General features: G+C 46.2%; 1 protein-coding gene across 2 annotated transcripts in view; it reads right to left on the minus strand.

The window, feature by feature from the left end:
- LOC149354757 (uncharacterized) overlaps nt 1-24,182 on the minus strand; it is a 76,539-nt gene that overhangs the window by 31,496 nt on the left and 20,861 nt on the right. For both annotated transcript variants that reach the window (XM_089577548.1, XM_089577549.1), the window contains 3 exons: nt 23,089-23,225; nt 21,433-21,666; nt 1,218-1,353 (listed from right to left, as the gene is read on the minus strand). In XM_089577548.1, the coding sequence (XP_089433674.1) occupies nt 1,218-1,353; nt 21,433-21,632 (336 nt within the window). In that variant the 5' untranslated portion in view covers nt 21,633-21,666; nt 23,089-23,225. The remainder of the gene's footprint in view (nt 1-1,217; nt 1,354-21,432; nt 21,667-23,088; nt 23,226-24,182) is intronic.

Here is a 24,182-nt window from a genome sequence, read left to right on the forward strand (position 1 = left end):
GCGCTGTTCTTCGTCCTTCTTTTCCTCCCTATCCTCCTCGCCACGCCAGCAGTGGCTGCGGTTCAGGTGTCCACCGATATATGAGATGGTCACTGTGCCATTTTCTTTCCTCAAAAGACGCAGCAGCGGAATTCTATGCTGCGTTGACAAGATGCGAATAAGAAGAGCCCACGATGGATGTTCGCAAAAAATGTGCGCTGCGGGATGGTCTTAGATTCACCATGTCGGTAGAAGTGGATAATCTCCATTCCGTCAGGAAAGTCGAAAGCGTGTTGATATCCGAGCTGAATGTGCAAGATCTCACCATTAGCAGTGGTGCTGGCTCATAAAATGGCGAATCCCGGTGGCCAAATCAGTTCGATAATCAGAGGCTAATCCAAGTACCTGAACGCACTCGAAACGAAGAGGTCGAATCAAAAGGCGAAGCCAAGTAGGTAAACGTGCGCGAAATCGCAAAGTAAAGCCAAGTAACTAGTTGTGTTTCAGGTTGGCTCATCGCGTGCATGAAATGACTGTAGATATGCTTGTGCCAGCGCTATCGTCCTCGTTGCATGCATGCTCCAAGCCGACCTTACCTACCGAAAACGCCGTAAACTCCGACCAGCTTTCGCTGAATAATGCGCTAAGCCGGTGACCTTAGCTCTACTAACTTTATTGAGGTTCGAAAGTTTTCTTCACAAAAATGATTGGACTCCTTCTTTCCAGTAATAAGATAATGACATATAAAAGTATTAGCCAGATCAAAGATGTCGGCCAGCCATCCATTACTTTACCTAACTACTTGGAAATCGCCCCACACTACTATATTTTCTAGGGGTCTTTGTAAGTCATAGGAATGGTGATGATTATTTTCAAAACACTTGTTGGCAGGCTAGTTTGTTCATATCAAGAACAGCAGTCACGTGCAAAAAATGAACGCTCCCACGCAGGACGCGGCATTCTAAGCACACGGCAGAAAATACAAAAAGTTTCTGCAAAAGCATGCTATAGTAAGCCTCGAGCAGTCATATTCTACACTCAAAAATACAGCCATAAGAAGCTTTTCTGTTAACGCAACGGATGAGCCACCGATGCAGACATCACTGTTCTTCTTCACGTGCTCTCCGCTTTCGGTAAAGATAAAATAGCTGCACTTAGTACTCCACCTTATTATTGCCTCAATGTTCGAGGAAACTCAGCGAAGAGGCGAAGCGAAAACAAGCTAGTAAGGCGCCCACCTGTAGAAACCTATCGGGCGGTTCCACCGGAGACGGGACAGCTGCAGCCGGTGGAGGCCTGTCTGTTGGAGGCCGCATCTCGAGGAGAGGGCTGCGGCTCGGGAAGGGGGTCGGAGACGATGGCGATGCTTTAGCCCTGCAGTATTAGAAAGGACACAAGGTGACACTTCTTCACAAGAAAGCCCAGTATGCTTCTTGTCGCCTTATGAGAGTTGCTGATTTGCCCGCGCAAAGGAATTTTTCGCACCCTGAACTACGTAAGTTCGTTTTATGTGTTATTTTCATATATCGTGAGCAGTCATGTATCGTGTGTCCAGAGGAAACGCAAATAAAAGCGCTCGATAATATCTGCAAGAACTGCACTGTAGCCATAGTCCTTTCCTTTTCGGGACATTAATAACAATCCAGTCAGAAAGGGTTTCAAACAAAGTGACACAGTGTCTCCACTGTTCCTCTGTGCAAGCTTATTGAAGTATTCGGAGGGTTGCAAAGAGACCAGCTATGCGTCAGAGTTAATGAAGAACACTTTTATTATTCGCAGTCGATTCCGAACCTTTCTCTATACACTTCAAGTATTAGAAAAGACGCGCGTACTCAGACCTGTTGGAATGTCAAGGACAGTGCTCACAAGCATTATATTTTTCTTCTCTAGCATGCTTCAGTGGAAACGCGGTGATCACGGAGTGGTGACTGTATACAGTGGTTGAGCTTCAAATACTTTGCACAGCGTTGTTTTGGAGCTCCGAACAGTTCGCGAAGCGGAAACCTTTGGCACAAGCGGAGACGAAGCGGAAACGTTTGGTCCAAAAACAAGAAGAAAGTACTGGGGATACGCCAGCACTGATGGCGAATTGTATAAGATGGAATGCGCCTTAAGGCGCAAGCGTGAAACAAAAAAGACTACGTGAGAGGCGAATAACAAACTGGTGACGCTTGATCTGCAAGAGTTAACGAATATTAATACGAACCTGTTGCTATCCACTGTCGTGGATCTCTAGATTTTTGACACCTGTGAGTAGGAACTCTGAAGGCGGTGACTCTTGGCACATCCCTTTTATCAGTTCAGATTTATAAAGTTGGTCCCAATTAACTCTGTTTCAACGCTATTTCAGCCTGTCATATTTTTGGTACGAACCATTCGTCGAGCTGTAAGGCTTATAACTCTGTAATTCAACGAAGTTCAGTGTTCCAACATCTAAAAATAAAAATGCTGTTGTCAGTAAATACATCTGCGCTACATAATTAATTAGAAAGCATTATATAGCTCTGTTGTGTACGCAGAACTTGTCCGCACGAAGACATCACTCCCGATGAATGAATGGGTAAAACAAAATTGGTGACTTGGCGGGAATCTAAACCGGGCCGCCGACGTGCACAAGAAAGGGACGCTGCCACTCCGGTACACTTCGGCGTTTGAAGCTGAATAAAGGCACCGTTAGTGAACGCACAGTTCTTAAAAAAGTATCTTCGAGATATGTACTAAAGCCTACCTAAGTAATTATGCGCAGGGTGTGTTGCTGGGCAAGTTGGTTTGACATCCTGAACATGCAGCGCTGGCAGACGAGGGGCACAGGAGAGACGACACACACAGAGCGCTGAACTAACAACTTTATTTTGAAGGAGTGCGATCCGCACGTTTTATACCGCACCCAAAACCCGTGATTGTAAGGCACATGCGCAAGTCAAGGCAACTAACAATAAAACGAAAGAAAACAGGGTAAGCGCGCAGGCGCGTATTGACCCACACAGTACAGAAGAAAAACCAAGAAGGATTCAGTCATTCTGGTCGGCCAGGTGCCAGGTACACCCCGGAGGACACAAGCAGCAAAGATCAGCAGTGAAGGGGGCATGACATAATAACAACACTTGGTGAAAAAGGGACGATAAATGCTGCTGAACCACGCAGTATTACCTTGAAGCACTCATTTAGCGAATACACTTACTGGTTTGCTAAACAAGCAGCAGGAAAGAGTGAACAGAAGAAATTGAAAACTTCCACTGAATCTGGAGCTCACTCGCGGAGTGGTGACCTCGTAATGTAACGTTCATCGCTCGTAAGATATCTTGAAGCTTATCCGCGACATTTTTTCCTGTAGTAGCCGGTTATTTTGTTTGCAGTTCCTCGTGTTGTATGTGCATGTTTGCTCCGCTTGCGGTTGTTTCATGCACTGTGTGACACTGTCTATTACTTCCCTTTATTCTGGTTTTCCGTTTGTTCTGCCTTTACACTTATTTGGTTAACTATTTTGTGCCTGTATTTGTGTTCTCTATTGGCTTTTGTGTTGGCTTAGGTTTTATTGTGTTTTGTTTATTTTTCCTATATATTATGCAACTCACCTCTGTTATGTTTCTGCGCTTGAAGGCAATAAAATAAAATCGAAATGAAACCTGTAATGCTTCATTGTAATCGTCTCATCGTAATGTGGCATCTTAGAAATGTTCGCAGCGCAAAATAAATGGGGACACAGAAAAAGTAGAAACACAAGAGGCCCACTGCACTTACAACTGAAATTTTATAAGAAAAACGGACGCTTAGTAGGTTTAGTTTGCAAAAATTTCAGTAACAAGTGCAGCGCTGGTCCTGTTGTGTTAGTATCCTAGCTGCGCCTCCGTTCATTTCGCATTGCGAATATATCTAACACGTATCTACAGCAACTGGTCCAACCATATGTGCATCTGTAATGTAACACAGACATCGGTCGATTGCCGTCCGACTACTTCGCATTCGGCTACGGGCCACTGACAGATCCTTCCGGCGCCCATTGGCGCGCTGTTGGCGCAGCATGACAAAAGGCGACGACAGCGCAGAAAACGCGTTGGCAGACGCTCTGCCGACTAAGATTTCCCAAGTGAGTCACCTGGTCTAAGACCTCGGTGGCTTTCCTAACTCACTTGGCTTTTCTCAGCACACTGCCTGGCTGGGAAAGTTTGTCGGCATTTCGAAAGGCGCTGATATGTACAGCAAGTATGTATGAAAGCAGACTACGCAACAGTCTGTGCGTCACAGCTTTCGGGACCCACGCGACAAGTGTTGCTGCTCTTCTATGTTCTGACGTTATAGCACAGCCCGGCGCTCAGGAACTGAAACCGAAGTCATTCAATATAAATAATGTAGTAATAAATTATTTACCGCGCATAAATGAATCCTGGAGCACGTGTCATGCGTACGAAAACGAAGGAACCGAACCTTTATTGAAAGAGATTGACGATGTCGTCGGTTCCCCTATTCTAGGACTCCGTTGGCGCGCGCGGCAGCCCGGGCCCCTTCCAACCAACTCTTGCTGGTATGCGATGTCCGAGCTAGACAGCGCATTCTTCCACTTCTCGATCTTTGGTTGACTTATCGGTTCGAGACCTGGGTTTTCCCGACATACCCATACAATTAGAAATAAATTGGAATGTGCTCCCAGATCTGTATTGCAATATGCAACGTTTGAATTTGAAAAAAAAGGCAAACTAAAAATCGGTGCCTCTACCCCTTTAAGGCCATTCTAGCAGAACTTTTTGCTGGGCTAGTTGGTCCATTCTGACATTGGTGAAAACAGCGCGAAAGAAGAAGCCCGAAGGCGAAACGAGTAAGTGACAGGAAAGAGCGCTGACTGACAACTGAATTTATTGAGCGAAACTCACGCAATATATAGGAAGGCAGTGCCAAAGATAGTCAGATGCAGTCAACGTCACATGGTGCAAAGAGCCATAAAAGCGATAAAAACAAAACAAGGTGAAAAAGCTAACAGTGAACTGAATATCAAAAGGGATGGTACCAAAATGAAAACTACACTCAATGACTATACACAGTTAATGTCACATGGTGTAAAGAGCCATAAAAGCGATAAAAACATAACAGGGTGAAAGGGCTAAAAGTCAGCAGAATCTCAAGGGGATGGTAACAAAAAAATACATGATGACTTAAACAGTTAATGTCACAAGGTGTAAAGAGCCATAAAAACCGATAAAACATCCATAGCAGGTAACAAGGGTAAAACCGATAAAAAATGACGAAATGGAATTGTGGAAAGAATAAAAACTAACTGAATGTAACAACGTATGGCTAAAACATGCACATACCTTAACAATAAAACGATGAAACAGTGACACTCAACGATTGAAACATGCGTAGTCAACAATAAAAATTTAGCAATGTTGTTCCAAAAAGGCAAGTTCACTCCTGTACAATGATTTTGACGCGTCACTGACACATTCCAAGCCCTTTCTTTTTATAAAGAAAGCCTCCTTCAACTCCCGGGCTACGCTGTCTCTACTCCTATCAAGAACAATAGTGTCGCGTAATCGAGGCATGCATTTACAATCTTTGCAATGAAGCGCTAGATTAGAGCCAGTGCCTTTCTCAAGTGAGCGCTCATGTTCCCTTAAACGTTCGTTCAGGCACCTTCCGGTTTGACCAATATAAACTTTGTCGCATGTAAGCGGAATCTGATAAATCACACCTTCCCTACACCTGACGAACATGTTGGCATGCTTTACGCCACAGGTTTGCTGTCTAGGCTTTTCATTATTTATCCTGTGACACAACGTAGCTAGCTTGCAAGGGGCAGAAAAGACTACGGGAATCTCATATTTATTTGCAACCTTTTTCAAATTATGTGCTACCCGGTGGGAATACGGGATAACGGCAGGCCTCACCCTCCTATTGCTTTCCTGAGTAACGTTTTTCTTCTTGCCTTTAACTTTCTGAAGCAGAGCTTCAGTCACTGCCGAAATCACAGTCTGCGGAAAACCTGCCTGTATTAACCGTGCGGTCTGCAGTTGGAAGCTCTCTTGCATGCAATGCTCGCATGATTTTGTTAGTGCAGATCTTAATCCTGATGTGGCTATGGCTCTTTTAACTGTTTTTGAGTGAGCTGACTCGTAGGACAACAGCTCTTTTTGACTTCGAGGCTTGTACATCCAACAGAATCTATCTCGTTCCAAGGAGAGTTCCAAGTCCAAAAACTGTAACTTGTTGTTTTGTGGAAATTCACAAGTGAATTCCAAACCATGGCTCAGTTCATTAAATGCATCTAGAATTTCATTTACAGTGGCTCTGTAAGCTGGTGCGTCTTGCTTGGTTAATACAACTAAAAAATCGTCGACATACCTGAAAACCTTTAATACTTTGCTCTTGTCGAACCTATCGTCCAGATCTTTGTCAACTGCTGCGAGAAAAATATTACTCAACACTGGCGCTACACAGGACCCTATACAAATTCCTTTCTTCTGTATGTACACCTGATTGTCAAACTCGACCACAGTAGCACTAAGGTAGAATTCCAACAAAGAAAGAAAACTCTCCATTGAAATACCCGCTGAATTTTGAAACAACACACCTTTCTTTTCAATGCAAGACTGAACAGCTGAGAACAACTCTTTGTGTGGAATGGAATAGAAAAGGTCCTTGGCATCTACCGAAAACACACTTCCAATGCCTTTGCAGGATTGAAAGAAAGCAATAATTTCCGTCGAGTTCTTCGTACAGAAGGGATCATCAACGACAAGAGAGTTTAAATGCCTTAACAGGTATTGGCTAATAAGCCTTTGGTAAGTGTAGCGCTCACTAACAATACACCGGAACGGAACCTCCTCTTTGTGAGTCTTTGCAGTAAAAAACATGCTAAGAGTCTTTTCTTTGCACTTACTTATAGAATTTGCCAACTGCTCCAGTTCCAAGTTCTTGCAGAGGGCGACAGCTCGCGATTTCACTTTACTCGGCTTGAGGTTCGTCTGAGTGAAGTTCTTTTCCACCGCACAGCGGGTCTTTTCTCCGTAGACTCCGGGCGGCACCACGACAAACCCTCCTTCCTTGTCTGATTGCAGTAACCGGAGATGTCTATCCTTGAAAAAAGTGACGACGGTGTTGATCACAAGCGAAGTAAACAGGGTTCTTGTGAAAGGACCGAAGTTCAGCCTTGAGCCTACGGTTAGGGCACACGAGCACCTGTCACTGAATAGGTGTATTGCTGGAAAAGCGTCCCCGGAGAACCGTGAGCGCTGCTTGCTGGACGGAGTGGATGCTTTGTCAAGAACAGTATCGAGGAAATCCCCAAGCGACCGGTCCGGAATCAACACCGTCGTCACTTTTTTCAAGGATAGACATCTCCGGTTACTGCAATCAGACAAGGAAGGAGGGTTTGTCGTGGTGCCGCCCGGAGTCTACGGAGAAAAGACCCGCTGTGCGGTGGAAAAGAACTTCACTCAGACGAACCTCAAGCCGAGTAAAGTGAAATCGCGAGCTGTCGCCCTCTGCAAGGACTTGGAACTGGAGCAGTTGGCAAATTCTATAAGTAAGTGCAAAGAAAAGACTCTTAGCATGTTTTTTACTGCAAAGACTCACAAAGAGGAGGTTCCGTTCCGGTGTATTGTTAGTGAGCGCTACACTTACCAAAGGCTTATTAGCCAATACCTGTTAAGGCATTTAAACTCTCTTGTCGTTGATGATCCCTTCTGTACGAAGAACTCGACGGAAATTATTGCTTTCTTTCAATCCTGCAAAGGCATTGGAAGTGTGTTTTCGGTAGATGCCAAGGACCTTTTCTATTCCATTCCACACAAAGAGTTGTTCTCAGCTGTTCAGTCTTGCATTGAAAAGAAAGGTGTGTTGTTTCAAAATTCAGCGGGTATTTCAATGGAGAGTTTTCTTTCTTTGTTGGAATTCTACCTTAGTGCTACTGTGGTCGAGTTTGACAATCAGGTGTACATACAGAAGAAAGGAATTTGTATAGGGTCCTGTGTAGCGCCAGTGTTGAGTAATATTTTTCTCGCAGCAGTTGACAAAGATCTGGACGATAGGTTCGACAAGAGCAAAGTATTAAAGGTTTTCAGGTATGTCGACGATTTTTTAGTTGTATTAACCAAGCAAGACGCACCAGCTTACAGAGCCACTGTAAATGAAATTCTAGATGCATTTAATGAACTGAGCCATGGTTTGGAATTCACTTGTGAATTTCCACAAAACAACAAGTTACAGTTTTTGGACTTGGAACTCTCCTTGGAACGAGATAGATTCTGTTGGATGTACAAGCCTCGAAGTCAAAAAGAGCTGTTGTCCTACGAGTCAGCTCACTCAAAAACAGTTAAAAGAGCCATAGCCACATCAGGATTAAGATCTGCACTAACAAAATCATGCGAGCATTGCATGCAAGAGAGCTTCCAAATGCAGACCGCACGGTTAATACAGGCAGGTTTTCCGCAGACTGTGATTTCGGCAGTGACTGAAGCTCTGCTTCAGAAAGTTAAAGGCAAGAAGAAAAACGTTACTCAGGAAAGCAATAGGAGGGTGAGGCCTGCCGTTATCCCGTATTCCCACCGGGTAGCACATAATTTGAAAAAGGTTGCAAATAAATATGAGATTCCCGTAGTCTTTTCTGCCCCTTGCAAGCTAGCTACGTTGTGTCACAGGATAAATAATGAAAAGCCTAGACAGCAAACCTGTGGCGTAAAGCATGCCAACATGTTCGTCAGGTGTAGGGAAGGTGTGATTTATCAGATTCCGCTTACATGCGACAAAGTTTATATTGGTCAAACCGGAAGGTGCCTGAACGAACGTTTAAGGGAACATGAGCGCTCACTTGAAAAAGGCACTGGCTCTAATCTAGCGCTTCATTGCAAAGATTGTAAATGCATGCCTCGATTACGCGACACTATTGTTCTTGATAGGAGTAGAGACAGCGTAGCCCGGGAGTTGAAGGAGGCTTTCTTTATAAAAAGAAAGGGCTTGGAATGTGTCAGTGACGTGTCAAAATCATTGTACAGGAGTGAACTTGCCTTTTTGGAACAACATTGCTAAATTTTTATTGTTGACTACGCATGTTTCAATCGTTGAGTGTCACTGTTTCATCGTTTTATTGTTAAGGTATGTGCATGTTTTAGCCATACGTTGTTACATTCAGTTAGTTTTTATTCTTTCCACAATTCCATTTCGTCATTTTTTATCGGTTTTACCCTTGTTACCTGCTATGGATGTTTTATCGGTTTTTATGGCTCTTTACACCTTGTGACATTAACTGTTTAAGTCATCATGTATTTTTTTGTTACCATCCCCTTGAGATTCTGCTGACTTTTAGCCCTTTCACCCTGTTATGTTTTTATCGCTTTTATGGCTCTTTACACCATGTGACATTAACTGTGTATAGTCATTGAGTGTAGTTTTCATTTTGGTACCATCCCTTTTGATATTCAGTTCACTGTTAGCTTTTTCACCTTGTTTTGTTTTTATCGCTTTTATGGCTCTTTGCACCATGTGACGTTGACTGCATCTGACTATCTTTGGCACTGCCTTCCTATATATTGCGCGAGTTTCGCTCAATAAATTCAGTTGTCAGTCAGCGCTCTTTCCTGTCACTTACTCGTTTCGCCTTCGGGCTTCTTCTTTCGCGCTGTTTTCACCAATGTTAAGGCCATTAGTTTGCCGGCGAAAGTTTCATTTACCTGTCTGCGTGTCGTCACAGTAATGTCAAAAAATTTCGCGCACACACACTGAATGACTTCAGCGCCTTCAAATCATCAGGCCCAGGAAACTTAGTGCCATCGGCGTGTTATTTACTTATTTATTTATTTATTAATTTATTTATTTACGTACACTTAAGGCCAGAAGGCATTACAGATAGGAGGGGCTTATACACAGTCGTAGGCGCACCTCTTGAAGGTGTCAGGACCAGGGAAGGGAAACACACACACGCCCTCAGCTCTGCGTACAAGAAATTAATTGTAGCAGCATAGCGTAGTGCGAGAGTTGGTATTGCATCTTGAAAGAACGAAACATGCAGTTGCAGTACCCCCTCACCCACTACGCTATGTTGTAAAAGATGCCAGCTGCGTTTCGCATGGAAAATATTTTTCTAAACCATGTTGGCATGACGTGAAAAATGAGTTAGTTTTAAGGGAAGACACAAGCTGCGAGTACATGACGTCTTAAAGGAGGTTCCACGAAGCACTAGTCAATGAAATGGGCCTATAATTGAAATGTGAGTGTATACTTCCGGATTTATGTAACATAACCGCCTTCCCTGCCTTTCAATCACTTGCCATACTGCAAAACTGCAAAGACTGGGTATATATTTCAAGCAAACTCAATGACGAATATGTAGCTGCACATTTGAAAAGTTTGATATTTATACCGTTAGTGCCTGCGCAGGAAGACGGCTTTTTTCAATCAGAGAGGCAATGCCCCCCGAATCTCTAAATGCCGCATACGTTGAAACAAATTCACAGTTGCGAACAACGGATGATTGTTTGTGGAAGCAGTTGAAAAACACGAAGCAATTGCACTTATCGTAAAAGACTACGATATTGGGTTTATAACTACTGACCACAGTGCAAAATGTTTTGGATCATTTTTAAGGACGGACGGTAAGGTTCGATATTGAAACTCATTTTTTTTTTACCAGGATGGCATCCATATACCCTGCATTAGTAGAGTAAGCCTCCCAACGAGCAGACGTGTGCGCAGTCTTAGCAAGCCGACATAGTTTTTTTTGTTGAACAAACGTTTTAACCATGCATATTCGTAAAAAAAAAGGCAACCTTTTAACCATCGTTAAGACACCGGTACTCGCAATAGGGATGGGAGTCTTCAATGCGAAGGTAGGCAAGAAGCAGGCCGGAGACCAGGCGGTAGGCGACTATGGCAAAGGCTCCAGGAATAGCACGGGGATTTTATGCGAAGCATATTACTAGAGCTACACTACAGCCCGTCGAGCGCGGCGGTGAAGCTACCATTGACCTTGAGCGTGACCGCGTGACACCACGTGACAACATGACGTCACAGCAGAGGAGAGATGGGCTGCCGGCTCGCGCGGTCGGCCGTGGTGGTGGAGGCTCCACATCAGAGGCGCGGCGGCTCACACGTGACAACATGACGTCTCAGCAGAGGAGAGATGGGCTGCCGGCTCGCGCGGTCGGCCGCGGCGGTGGAGGCTCCACATCAGAGGCGCGGCGGCTGACCACGTGACAACATGACGTCACAGCAGAGGAGAGATGGGCTGCCGGCTCGCGCGGTCGGCCGCGGCGGTGGAGGCTCCACATCAGAGGCGCTGCAGCTGACCACGTGACGCTACAGCAGCGGTATAAAGCTGAGCTTGCCTCGCTCTCCGGGCACTTACGAGGCGGCCAGGTGTTGGGATGCCGCCTAGAAGCAGGGCTGATTTGAACGAGAAGCGAAAGCTTCAGCGTGCCACAGAGACCGATGAAGAGCGAGATGAACGTCAACCAAGGAAAGCCATGTATTACCAAGCCCAGCCATCAATATGCTTCGCATCTGACTAGGCTTAACCTTATCTAAGCCTAAGCCATTATATTAATAGAGTTCACGGAGATAAATAATTTACGGATCATGAATAGAAAATAGGCTTCATACTATGCGCTTACCCTGGTATCGTGTAGGATGTGGAGGTCCTCGGAAATGTACGTTGTAGTGACCACACAAGGGTAAGGTCTCGAATTACTTTGACTTGAGGAGAGAATGAAAGTAACTAATGAAGCGGAAGCCTATTAACGAGTTAGCGGCAAGAGGGAAAGGGGGAGAAATTTAGGATGTTGCTGCAGTACAGATATTCGGATTTAACCGAGGAAGACTTTCTTCGCGTTCGAACAATCGATGATAATCTCACAGCTATCATTAGGGAGTGCGCAGTAGAAGTAGGCGGTAGGATCGTTCGACAGGGCACTGGCAAGCTATCTCAGAAAACTAAAGATCTGATTAAGAAACGCCAAAGCATGAAAGCGGCTAATCCTTCAGACAGAATAGAACCGCCAGAGCTATCAAAGTTAACAAATAAGCGCAAGGTAGCCGACGCAAGGAAGTTTAGTGTGGAGAGAACCGAGCATGCGCTAAAGAACGGAGGTAGCCTAAAAGCGGTGAAGAGGATACTAGTCATAGGTGAAAAACAAAACGATTCGTTAAGAGATGGTTGGTTGGTTGGTTGGTTTACGGGGTTTAACGTCCCAAAGCGACTACGGCTATGAGAGACGCCGTAGTGGAGGGCTCCGGAAATTTCGACCACCTGGGGTTCTTTAACGTGCACTGACATCGCACAGTACACGGGCCTCTGGAATTTCTCCTCCAAAGAAATTCAGCCGCCGCGGCCGGGATCGAACCCGCGTCTTTCGGGCCAGCAGCCGAGCACCATAGCCACTGAGCCACCGAGGCGGCGATTCGTTAAGAGACAGAGAGGGCAATGTAATCAGCAATATGGATAGGATAGTTTGGTTTGGTATATGGGGTTTAACGCCCCAAAGCGACTAAGGCTATGAGAGACGCCGTAGTGAAGGGCTCCGGAAATTTCGGCCACCTGGGGTTCTTTAACGTGCACTGACATCGCACAGTACACGGGCCTCTAGAATTTCTCCTCCAAAGAAATTCTAGCCGCCGCGGCCGGGATCGAACCCGCGTCTTTTGGGTCAGCATTCGAGCACCATAACCACTGAGCCACCGCGGCGGCACGGATATGATAGTTAAAGTAACCGAAGAGTTCTACATAAATCTATACAGTAGGCAACGTAATCGGAACGTTAATGAGAGAGGCAGTAGCGCACAGAAATGGAAAATCCCGCCAGTAACGAAAGAAAAATTAAAGAAAGCCTTAGGAGCAACACAAAGGTTTAAAGCAGCGGGTGAGGATCATGTAACAGAAGATGTGCTTAAGGACGGATGGGGAGACTACGCTAGAAAAAATAGCCATATTGTACACGCAATGCCTTATGACCTCAGGCGTACCAGAAACTTGGAAGAACGCTAACATTATCTTAATTCATAAGAAAGGAGACGTAAAGGACTTGAAAAAGTACAGACCGATCAGCTTAATGTCCGTAGCTTACAAGGTATCTGCTGAGGTAATCACTAATAGAGTCCGAACAACCTTAGAATTCAATCAAAGAAAGGATCAAAAGGCTTTCGTAAAGGGTTCTCGACAACGGACCATATTCACACTATCAAGCAGGTGATAGAGAAACACGCAGAATATAACCACTCCCTATACATATCCTTCATTGGTTACGAGAAAGCATTTCACTCAGTGCAAGCCTCAGCATTCATGCAGGCATTGCGGAATCAGGCAGTAGAAGAGCCTTATGTGAATATACCGGAATATATCTACAACGACTGCACAGCCACCATAGTCCTCCATAAAGTCAGCAATAAAATTCCAATAAGGAAGGGTGTCAGGTAGGAAGACACGATCTCGCCAGTGCTATTCACCGCCTTTTTAGAGGAGGTGTTCAGAGGCCTGGATTGGGAAGAGTTGGGGATAAGAGTTAATGGAGAATACCTAAGTAACCTGCTATTTGCTGACGATATTGTCTTGCTAAGTCGCTCAGGACATGAACTGCAAAGCATGATCAATGCGTTAGGCAGGCAGAGCAGAATGGTGGGTCTTAAAACTAACATGCAGAAAACCGAAGTAATGTTCTGCAGTTCCGCAAGGGAACAGGAGTTCACAATTGGCAGCGAGGTGCTGGAAGTGGAAGGGCAATAAGCCTACATAGGGCAGGTTGTGAGCACTGATCCGGATCATGAGAAGGAAGTAACTAGAAGAACAAGAATGGGGGGGGGGGGGGGGGGGGGGGGGGGGGGGGGAGCGCACACGGCAAGTTCTCTCATGTCATGAATAGCAGTTCGCCAATATCCCTCAAGTGAAAAGTATACAACAGCTGTGTATAACCGGTACTCGCCTATTGTTCTCTCTCGTTGTCCCCTTTTTCGTTTGCGCTGCGACAAGTTCCTGTATTATGTATCCACACCAACTGGCCCAAACTTCAGTACTTAGCCTTATGAGAATCGGTCGACGCCATTGGCTCGCCAATGGGGTCCTTTGGCGGAAAAAAGCTGCTTCGTTCTTCAGTTGTGTCCGATTATAGCCTACTTCGCACAGCAGCGGAAAAGTCACGTGCTCATATATCGCCGCACCCTGGAGGGAGAGGCAAGCGGGGAGAACGGATGCGACACGCGCGCCGTTTGGTGACGCGCGCTCGTATGCGTGGCTGCGCGCGCCCCCAGGCCACGCGGCTTCGGTCTGACCCGTGTGTGCTAGCCCAAACTTTTTGGCGGGTTGAACGTCCCAAAGCTGCACACGGGTTATGACAGACGCCAACGTGGAGGGCTCCGGATTACTGCTTCTGTCCGCTAAGCAAGACTAAGAAGCTAAAATCGAAATTCTTATTCATCCGCGGTTCTTTAACGAAGCACTGAGGAGATTTGACAAACTGAAGTCAGGCCTAATTGCGATTTTCACGAAAATAGGCGGCGCCGCAGTCGAGCCAAGATGGCAATAAAGAGGCATGGAGGAAGGAATGAACTGTAAAGAAGACTCCGTCTGCGATCAGCCTGGGCACATTAACAAGTTTCCATGATTGCAAGATTTAGTCACGCTTTTTCATTAAAGGTGAGCACCTAGTTTTAGCTAAACACTTTGCATTAGTCGACGTAACGCACAAAACCGATGACGAACTGGAGATCGCCCACCTGCGTCTGCAAACATCCGTCGTGCAAGCGGAACCATACACGATCGTCGCTCACCTCCAAGATGCTTCAGCGATGTCAACACCTACGGCGAGAGAGTCAGTAAAATTCAAGCATGTCTCGGGTTTTCTGCTGCATTGTTACAGGTAAGTATCATCATCATGAGCCCGACTACGTCCACTGCAGGACAAAGGCCTCTCCGACACCTCTCCAATTAACCCTGTCCTGCGCCAGCCGTGGCCATCCTGTCCCCGCAAATGTCTTAATCTCATCCGCCCACCTGACTTTACCGAGAGATTCTTAGCTGCTCAGCGCTCAAGGCTTAAAAGGTTTGCGATGGTTTCGCTTTCGTCCGTCGTCAGCTTGGATTCCAATTCAGCTAGCTGAATCCCAGTAGCATTTGCGTGTGGCCATCACTTCAGTCAAGCAAGCAACGTCCTTGTACGTAGTACATTCATGAGCAGACTTGCTTACAGCGCCGGAGTGGTGCCCTGCGGAACAAACCATGACAGTGTGGGCAGTGTTAGGGGCAGTGCGGTCGTTCCTTGCTTTTATTTCTATGCAGCTTCGCTTCAGGATACAGAAACTAGCGCACAAGGATAGACGCACCCCAAGAAGGAGGACGAGAGGACAGAGCTCTTCTTGTTCTTGTGTTCCGTCTGTTCTTGTGTGCTGGTTCGTGTAGGCATGGAAAATAACCATATAAGCAGCAAGTGTCCTTTCAGAACAAGCGCCGACAGTGAAAACCAGTCCCTGCTGCAATGTTTTGTTTCGTTTGCTCTGCATGCAGGGACCGCTTAAGCGCTCCGGTACAAGCCTGCTCACGTCTATACGTTGCGCCGTGAACTCGGTACCATCGAATCGGAGCGCGCCTTCGGAGGCGCGACGGCGCGAGTAGTAGACGCAGGCTCCTGTTCCTGCTTTCACTTGCCGGTAATCCGATTCCCAGGCGCGAAGCGGATGAAATGCAGTTTACCAATCGTGTCTAACTTGTAAACCTACGCCTTGCAGGCGACTTAACTGGACGTGCCCCGCCACTTTACTATTTTTATTTCTTGCCCGCCAGCTGAAAATCACGACCCTTTTTTGACGACCCTTTTCACTCTTTCTTCTTACTTCTTTGTGTTATGTTTTCGTATATATATCCTTCTGTCCTTCAATAAACCCAGTTGATAGTCAGCGCTTGTCTTGTCGTTGTCCCGCCTTTTCGCGCTGTTCACCAGTATGAATGCATACCAACTCGCCCAGATCTCAGCTTTACAGAATTGATCATTCTCTGCTTAACATTCATAAGTCCCTGGGAGTCCTCCTACCACTTCTGGCGCTGCAGTGGTTAAGTGGTACGCCACTGTCCTGCGATGGCAGGCGCTGCCACCGGTGGGCCTTGCGCGACCCAGATTGCTTTTGTCGAGCAACGTTTAGCATATACCATGTGCCGTGTTACCTCTACCGTTACCGGGGTACCGGGAGCTCGCCCACCGGCGGTGAGCATGCGCTGATTGGCCCCGATAATGCAGGCGCGAGCGCACCTGCCGGGTACCTGGCGCCATCTGGCGCCGTCAAGGCGATTCGAGCATGCGCATTGGCTAAACGTGGGCTCTCGGTACTCCGGTAACGCTAACGGCAAAATGGTACACGGTATGCTAAAGGTGTCTATTAATTTAACTGCCACCGGTCATTGTGTGCAGTTTGCTCGCAGTCCAGTAAGCAGGTTGTGATGACGCCACAAGGTTACGCGGCCCATGAGTGCTTACTGCCTCCTGGGGTTGGTTTTTCTAAGGATTTTCGTGGATTTTTTGCTCATGGTCAGCGGCGGCGACGCCGATGACGTCGGATTTTCTGCGCCACGAGCTCGTTAACGCTATCGCGTTAAAAAGGCCCCTTGTACGGGTTCTGCCCCTCGCGGCCGCGCATTGCGTAAAAGTCACACTAACTATACCTCGGGCCGCCGTCGGATCATCTCTCTTTCTACTACTGTGTCCCAGAAGCCAATCTACAGCATGCTTGTCTTCGAAACGGCGGGCACGCAGTTAATTTCAATGCGGATGTAAAGAGTCTGAATCGAGGGGGGGGGGGGGGGATTTTCTGGTGAACTTTTCTCAGCCATAAATGCGTCTTTTGATGTTACGGAAACGTTAACGTACTCAGAAAGAGCCAGGGCGTCGAGTTTTCCCAATCATTAAAATTGTATTGAGTTTGCCTCAGAGCCTCTTTAACGAGCACATGATAACATCTGCATTTCGCTTTCCTCGAAAAGCGGCCGCCGCGGCCGGGTTTCAATCCCGTGGCGCTGCACTAAGCACCCAAACGCCACAGTCACACTCACCGCGCTATGTTTTTGTATTTCTCCACGCTGCCATAGAGCTCCATGTGGAATGTGTTTTGTTTATTTCTTAACCCAAGGGATAATACATACACATGTGATAGATGCAGATTATGATCTAAGTTGTTAAAGGTAATGGAAACTGCATAAAAATGTCTCGTTTCTTATACTTGAGTGAATGGCTGGAGGACTCACCCAGCGTAGTTCTGGTCAAGCCCTGTAGCGGCCAAACGAGCAACAATATCAAATTTGTTTTTGCTCTATCATCATATTCAAACTCAGTCCGGCCATAGTGTTCGTGTTGGTGGATGAAACCAAGTTCTGCAAGGCGTAACGAGAAAACATCTATAGCCAAGGGTAGGGAGATGAGGGGCTCGTTAGTCATCAACTTCAGCCGACTCACGTCCACCTGCAGAGCATACGCACCACCCACTGATAGCCAACGCATCATCTGTGGCTATTTTATTTCTCAATCTCCTCTCTCTGCCTGACTCTCAGCAGTCCGATCCTGTGTTTGGCTTCTCTTCGAATCCATTACGTTACTCTGAGCGATCATCTGATCTCCGCATGCCCATTTCCCCTACTTGATCGCCCATTTCCTCTTAGCTGCTGTATGAACGTACGCCTACTCTGGATCTCGGTAAGATAATGATCGCAGAAGGCTTCTCGACCCGAGCCCAGGCACTGCCATGGTGTGCCTTTGGAAAGGAGTCCCTTCGCGCAGTTTGGCGTATTCACGGCGTTCATTCTTCCTTTTTCAGGAAAATTTCTATCCAAAATGGGGCTAAGAAAAAAGGGAATCTTTATGAGTTTTCAGCGATTTTTCAAAATGAACAGAGAAATGACGGGAATTTTTTTGTTGGCTCAGGATATTTTCACCTAAAGATAAAAATCACGGCTCAAAGTCCCGAAAAGAAAGGGTAATAACGGCGACGCAATTGATGCCGGCATGCAAAGCCTTTCCTTACGGTCGATCGTCTTCTGGCCTTGTCGAAATACGACAGATGCTACACCTGCTGTTTCCTAAAGGCTTACGCACCCTCTGTTCTCAAGAGAGCCGCAAAAAATGATTATAGATTAGGCTGGTACGGTTATTTGCACTGAGCCCTACCGTGAAGCACGTTCGCTCTACCGTTGTTTCGTTGTTCGATATGTTACTAATATTAATGCACGGCTGCGTTGACGCTGTGTACGTATAGGTTATCTGGTAAACGTTGATAGAACGAAAAGAAGGTAGGTGCGTTTCGCGTATTATGTCACGCTCTCCTGTTATTCGCGTTTTTAGAGCGAAAGCTCTATTCCTCCCGTATAAAGCTGAAGCTCATGTGGCTATGAAATCTGACCTTGAAACCAGGAGGAGTGGAAGCTTGGCTCTGACGTCATGCCACGTGACTCTCCTCGCCAGAACTGCGGCAGTTGAGTCGACGGCACTCTCGCAACTGCCGGAAATCACGTGACGCACCGTTCGTTATATAGAAGCGCGTGGCATGGGGTTACCTTCACCCAATGCCATGGATGAGCAAAGTGCCGGAACTAGTACTTCGACGATGTATCGTCGCCGTCCAAGCCAAACTATTAATATGCACTAAAGTTTATTCGAACCTAAACCATTTCTAACCATGCTTAACAGAGCTTTCGCTCGTCTTACTAGGTTAAGCCTGGTTGAACCACAGCTAATTTTTGCGCTCGTCTTTGCCCTGAGCGCTTATACAGCACTATCTCCGATGGCGTGTTTCCCACAGCGTTGCTGCATCGACAGTATGCGATGCGCTGTTCCGGGCAAGTTAATCGCATTATGACGACTCACAGCGTTCCATCGGCGACCTGTCTTGCATTCAAACCTCAACTTCACTTTTTTGCAGTCCCCGAAGTTAGGGTGTCCCCCACTACGACAGATCAACCGAGTAAACACAGTAACCGTACTGAGTCAGAACTGCACTACATTACAACATTCATCTACCAAATACAACTTTAAGCTAGTGACTTGCATCGCTGTTTCATTTCCTTTGCTTTTATTAAGAAATGCATTTTAATTGCAAAAAGCTCGAACATATATTCTTATATTTTCTTTTAACTGCACAGCTTTAGGTGGTGATGACGGCCAACCTTCCTCACAGGTTACCTTTATTCCAAACACGTGGTTCACTGCGAAAAGAAACACGAAGTGGCGTAACGAGTAGTACTAGGCATGTTTTGTCACTTTGGCCTTCATTAACCTCGACGAACTAGAACCGTTAACAAAAAAACTGCTTTAAAATCAGCCAGGGCAATAAGCAAGAATTTTCCAAAATGGCGTAAGGGAATATTCGGTTACGGCATGGAACACCTAGGCATTCCTCTGTGACCTCATTAATGATATGAGTGTGATTCAATTTCATTATCTGACACTCTTTTTGATATCGTGATCTCTTTGTTCACTGCCGTCTAAGGTTGTTCTAATTCAATTAGTAATTAATTGTGGAAAAAGATTGTATCCAGCGGATATTGTGTTAATCGGCCTATAATGTGCTGGCATTTTATACCCTTTCTCCGATGAATTGGGATCAAATGGCATTCTTCCATGCATAAGACATGCTTCAGGTCAACATACGTACAGTGACAAGCTTTTCTTCCTTAACAGACCTGCGGTCACCTCATTATCTCCCGCCGATTTCCCTCACTTCATTGCTTGTTTGGCTTTCCCATTTCCCGTCTTCGTTATACGGGCGATATACACTCCCTCGGCACCAATGCCTCTATCATTTTGCGCAATGATTAGTTGAGCTACTTTACAAACTATGTAGAACTGATCTGCAGTTTTAACAACTTTATCGATATTGCTAATGAAACTGCCCTCTTTGTGAGTGCGTACATTTGATGATTCTTGGCGCGTAATTGGTTCTTCGCCGCCTTTAGGCTTACTCCGTTCTTTAGAGCTTGCTCGATCATCTGCATCCTGTAATTCCTAAAGTCGCTTAATTTAAGATTTTCCATGAGCTTTAACAGTTCTACTAGTTCTATTCTATCTATGGGTTTCGGGACTTGCATGTATGTCTGCGAACAGATAAGAATTGGTAGATTATTATGAATGGTCTAGTAGTATGCCACGGTGAGCGGCTACTCATGTGGTGACGGGACGAGTTTTTCTGTTCTGGCATATGCACTATCAGAAACTCACTGGTCTTCTGCGCTGTTTACCGGGGTCAGGCAATATCCCATGCCTGGTTTCTCGATAAAAAATGTAACGTGATAGTTGGATTCCCTCTTGATCTCGTAGAGGGAAATTGGGTTAAAGATGATGATTGAAGGATTCTTGACGTCTTGAAGATTCGAATTGCTCAATCACATTGCAAGAGGACACTTTAGGAGAGGTTAACTTTTTATAACAGTTAAAAGCACAAAGGAGGATACAAGCAAGGAGAAAACATATTTACACTTGACTGGCTCGCAGTTCTAGGTGACGAAACCAGCCCTCGGTCCTGCCGAAGCAGCTGGTTTTAAAACCAATGTCCCCGCCCTCGGTGGGAGAATAACCAATCAAGTACTATACAAACATCCACCCAATAACTTATTGGGGAAAGGAAAATACCACAAATCAGCAGTTGGGGAAAGAATAACACAACCAATGAATGATTGTGGAAAGAAGGTAACTCATCGCGACACTGTACACATATGCACACTTTCCACCATCACGATTTCGGATAATTATGCTTTCCCGCTGCGAGCTTCGCGAACACTCGCTTTCCCAAGGTCCGGTTGCCGCCAAGTTCGAGGAACGCCATTTCAACTCATGTTTCTCGTCGTCGCTCCTCATGCCTGCAGCTAGCGTGACAATAGGTCAAAGCATGCCGCTGCAGACATGGTACAAAGAGCCACGCACTGTGACGCGGGTCAGCCTCGCCGTACACACGTGCACACAGGATGCCGCCTAACGACTCCGTCCATAAGGGGAGTTTGAAGTCTCCTGTAATCCCCCGCCATTCGGCGCCCCCTCTTTTCCCGCCGGGTTGACTGACCCCTTCCTGTGTGGTTGTGCGGAGGGCCCAAGAAAAAGAACGTAATGGGCATTCCCATAAAGCGACCGGATGCAGCAAACAACATACGGCACCGCGAACTTCACTGTGATCTTGTTGGTCTCTACACAGACTCGGTGAGCGCCGCGCTGCATAATTTTAGAGGAAGACACGTGCATAGAGAAACCCATGGCTCAGACACGTCGCGCACACTGACATTCGATCAATGTTATTTTTTCAACTCGGTGAATAATTTCGGCTGCGCTGCGATTCCAAATGCAGATCTCGTTCCAGCGAAGCTTTTCCCCTGCGCCATCGATGTCGATGTGCATCCAGATGCACAAATAACATTTGGGCAGCAAGCCACGCTAGCGTGTTCGCGCAACGAGCGGCTGTTTTTGTCATCGCTCCTATTTTTATTGCGTAGTGCGTAGAGATGTGAACACCAACCTGGAAAGGTACTGCATGGGGATGGCGAGTATGACGAGTCCACAGGAGAGGCAGACAACGCCGGCCACAAGGTGCGAGAAGCAAACGGTGAGGCCAATGAAGGCGAGCGTCAGGCCGACGCCGAACTTGCACAGCGACCCTCGGTAGTTGTACTCGTCGATGCTGCTCAGCCCATAGTTCCGGTAGTGCAGTACGATCATCCCGACTCCACGATGCTTGCTCCCTCTCGGGCACCTGCATCGGTAGCAAACTCGCTCACTTTCGAAAACATCAAGCGCGTATTGTTTTCGATGTCCTACCGACTCGTATGGTTTGGCGAAATTATCCGATAATCCTTAGTTTTCTCAGCACTGAGCAAAAAAAGCCTGATTCAGTTATCGCCTCCTTGCTGTGACGAGCTGTATAACTCCCTTTTACCGAGAATTTGCAAACCCTGCACGAAAAAAAAACGCATTAGAGAACTGATTCCTTGAATAACACAAGCGCGCAAAGATCGAGGGCCAGAGACTGGCCTCCGAGAAGCAATGACGACGCTGCAACAATGGAGTCTGTGGCCGTTGTTCGATGCCCACTTCTGCATTTAGTGGGTTTCGGTCGCTTTCCCCAGTTTGGTCTAGACATGAGACCCCCGACCATTACGCACGCTTCGTTGCACGGCCACATAGTAACGGTACATGCGCGTTGGTCAAAAAAGGGGCGAACAGTCTCTGAAAGAAAAATTAATAAATATAATCCCGATTCTACTGACGGCGCTGCTCACATAGGATCTCACGGTTCATGTGAGACACGACTGTTGCTCAAATATACGTGAGCCTAAGAAAACTAGCTAAGGAAAGAGCTACTACCACAAAGGCAAAAACAATATAGGAGCATACTGATTCTCGCAAGCATGCCGACATTGTTCCTCTTCCAGAGAAATAGGTTGCATGAACATGCTCAGGCTATTTATGGTTTATCCTCTGCTACAAAAAGAAGCAACGCAGGAACCATCTGTGCGTACTATAAGTTAACCTAAGCTGACTACAAAGCTAACAAGCTCAAGCAGGTACTCTCGGAGTCGGAATTGACACTACATGCACTGAAATGCTTTAGAAGACAATAACAAAACACGGCAGCAGTGAAGGAGCGCTGTCTCTGCGATTTTACTATTTACTGAGTCCCCATTTCATGAGGAGTTCATAAATAGTAAAATAGTGAAAGCTGTCATCGTGCGAAGAAAATTCACAAAATCATGAGCCACATGAATGTTTTCAAGAGTTCTTTACACTTTAGAACCACTGTCGCTTGGAAGGATTTACCATGGTGTATTTCATAGCCATTGTGTCTCTTCGGGACTTTAAACCCGACATATCATAACATCTTCACGGAGTGCCGTTCTACAAAATACTCAGACATCGGGAATAGTTTTCGGCGCTATGGAAAAAAAGAGAATAATAATACAAGGAGGTGGTCTATAACAATGGCAGCAGTACAGCTACAGTGACGTCAACAAAGAAAGTATAAATACAGTTCAAACGCAAAGTGCTGGTTAGCGACATTGGCTGGATCCTGCCGGCGATGCCATATGATCGCATACACAGCCGACGCTTCAGATAGGCACACCAACATAGGCGTCAGATAAGCACGCCAACGTAGTCGCTGCTTGTAGTAGCGTACTTAGCGGTTAAGGTAGTCACAGTCTCCAGAAGATCTGGAGAGCGGTTTCCGCAGGCGGGAACACCAGACAGTCACCCGTGTCCGGTGGCATCCTTCACTGGGCAGCGCTAGACAATTCTGGCTGCCCGTCTTTGTACCTGCACAGTCGTGACGTCAGGGTTAGGGACGCTGGCTGGATGCCGCCGCTACCAAATCCGCCATTAATTTGCGCAGTGAAATGCTCACAAGTTTAACCTAATAATTATTGCTGGTTTCATTAGCGAATCATTCCAGAATGAAGATCGGCCCGCCGTTTGATCGTTAGGTGCGATACTCATTTATTTAAAATATATAAAAGATGCAGGATGAGTAGTTACTCTTGAAGAAGGCAACGACACAGTATTTCACGGCTCATAAGCGGCGCCGTTTCCACTGTAGATGTAGTGTGGCAGCGTAGCTTGCACAGAAGCCCGTACGTTCAAAACATGGCGGCATGAGATGCGGAGCCAGCGCCATTTTCAAAGTGAGTGGAAAACTTAACAATGACGCCATAATTTAAACTAAACAACGTAACGTCTAATCTTAGGCGTTGTTAGGTAGGGAAAAAAAAATGATCGAACACCTCGACGTTCAGCGCGACACACGAGACAAGGACGACGAAAGCAGACATGACTGCTGGCTAGCAACACAATTTTTAGATGGGCAGTACTTGTGTCCTCTTCCTTTGTTCTCGTCTCGTGTGTCGCGCTTAATTTCAAGGTTAATTTCAAGATGCACTCTTCTAGGAGACTGACTCCCTGTTTGGGAGCTATTTTCGAGCACCTGACGGCAAAGGGCTGTGACATAATTGAGTTAATCGAGGTTTCCTGCCACAAAAAGAAGCGACTGCGTGAAGTTTTATTCAACATGATCGTATATTGTTTGAAAAGCGCCACACAATTAAGACTGAGAATAGTGATGCAACAAGAGGCCGCTGAACTAGCCCAGGTGACAGGTTTTAAAATATACACTAGCAGAGTACGACAAGCTAGTGTTAGCGGGCGCCATTTTCATGTTTTCTATTTGTTTCTGTGAGGACCGTCTGTCCCTTTTCTTTTCTTTTACGAGCGAGGTGG

The sequence above is a fragment of the Amblyomma mixtum genome, chromosome 3, assembly GCF_055824585.1.
Source record: "Amblyomma mixtum isolate Tamu chromosome 3, ASM5582458v1, whole genome shotgun sequence".
Taxonomy (NCBI): domain Eukaryota; kingdom Metazoa; phylum Arthropoda; class Arachnida; order Ixodida; family Ixodidae; genus Amblyomma; species Amblyomma mixtum.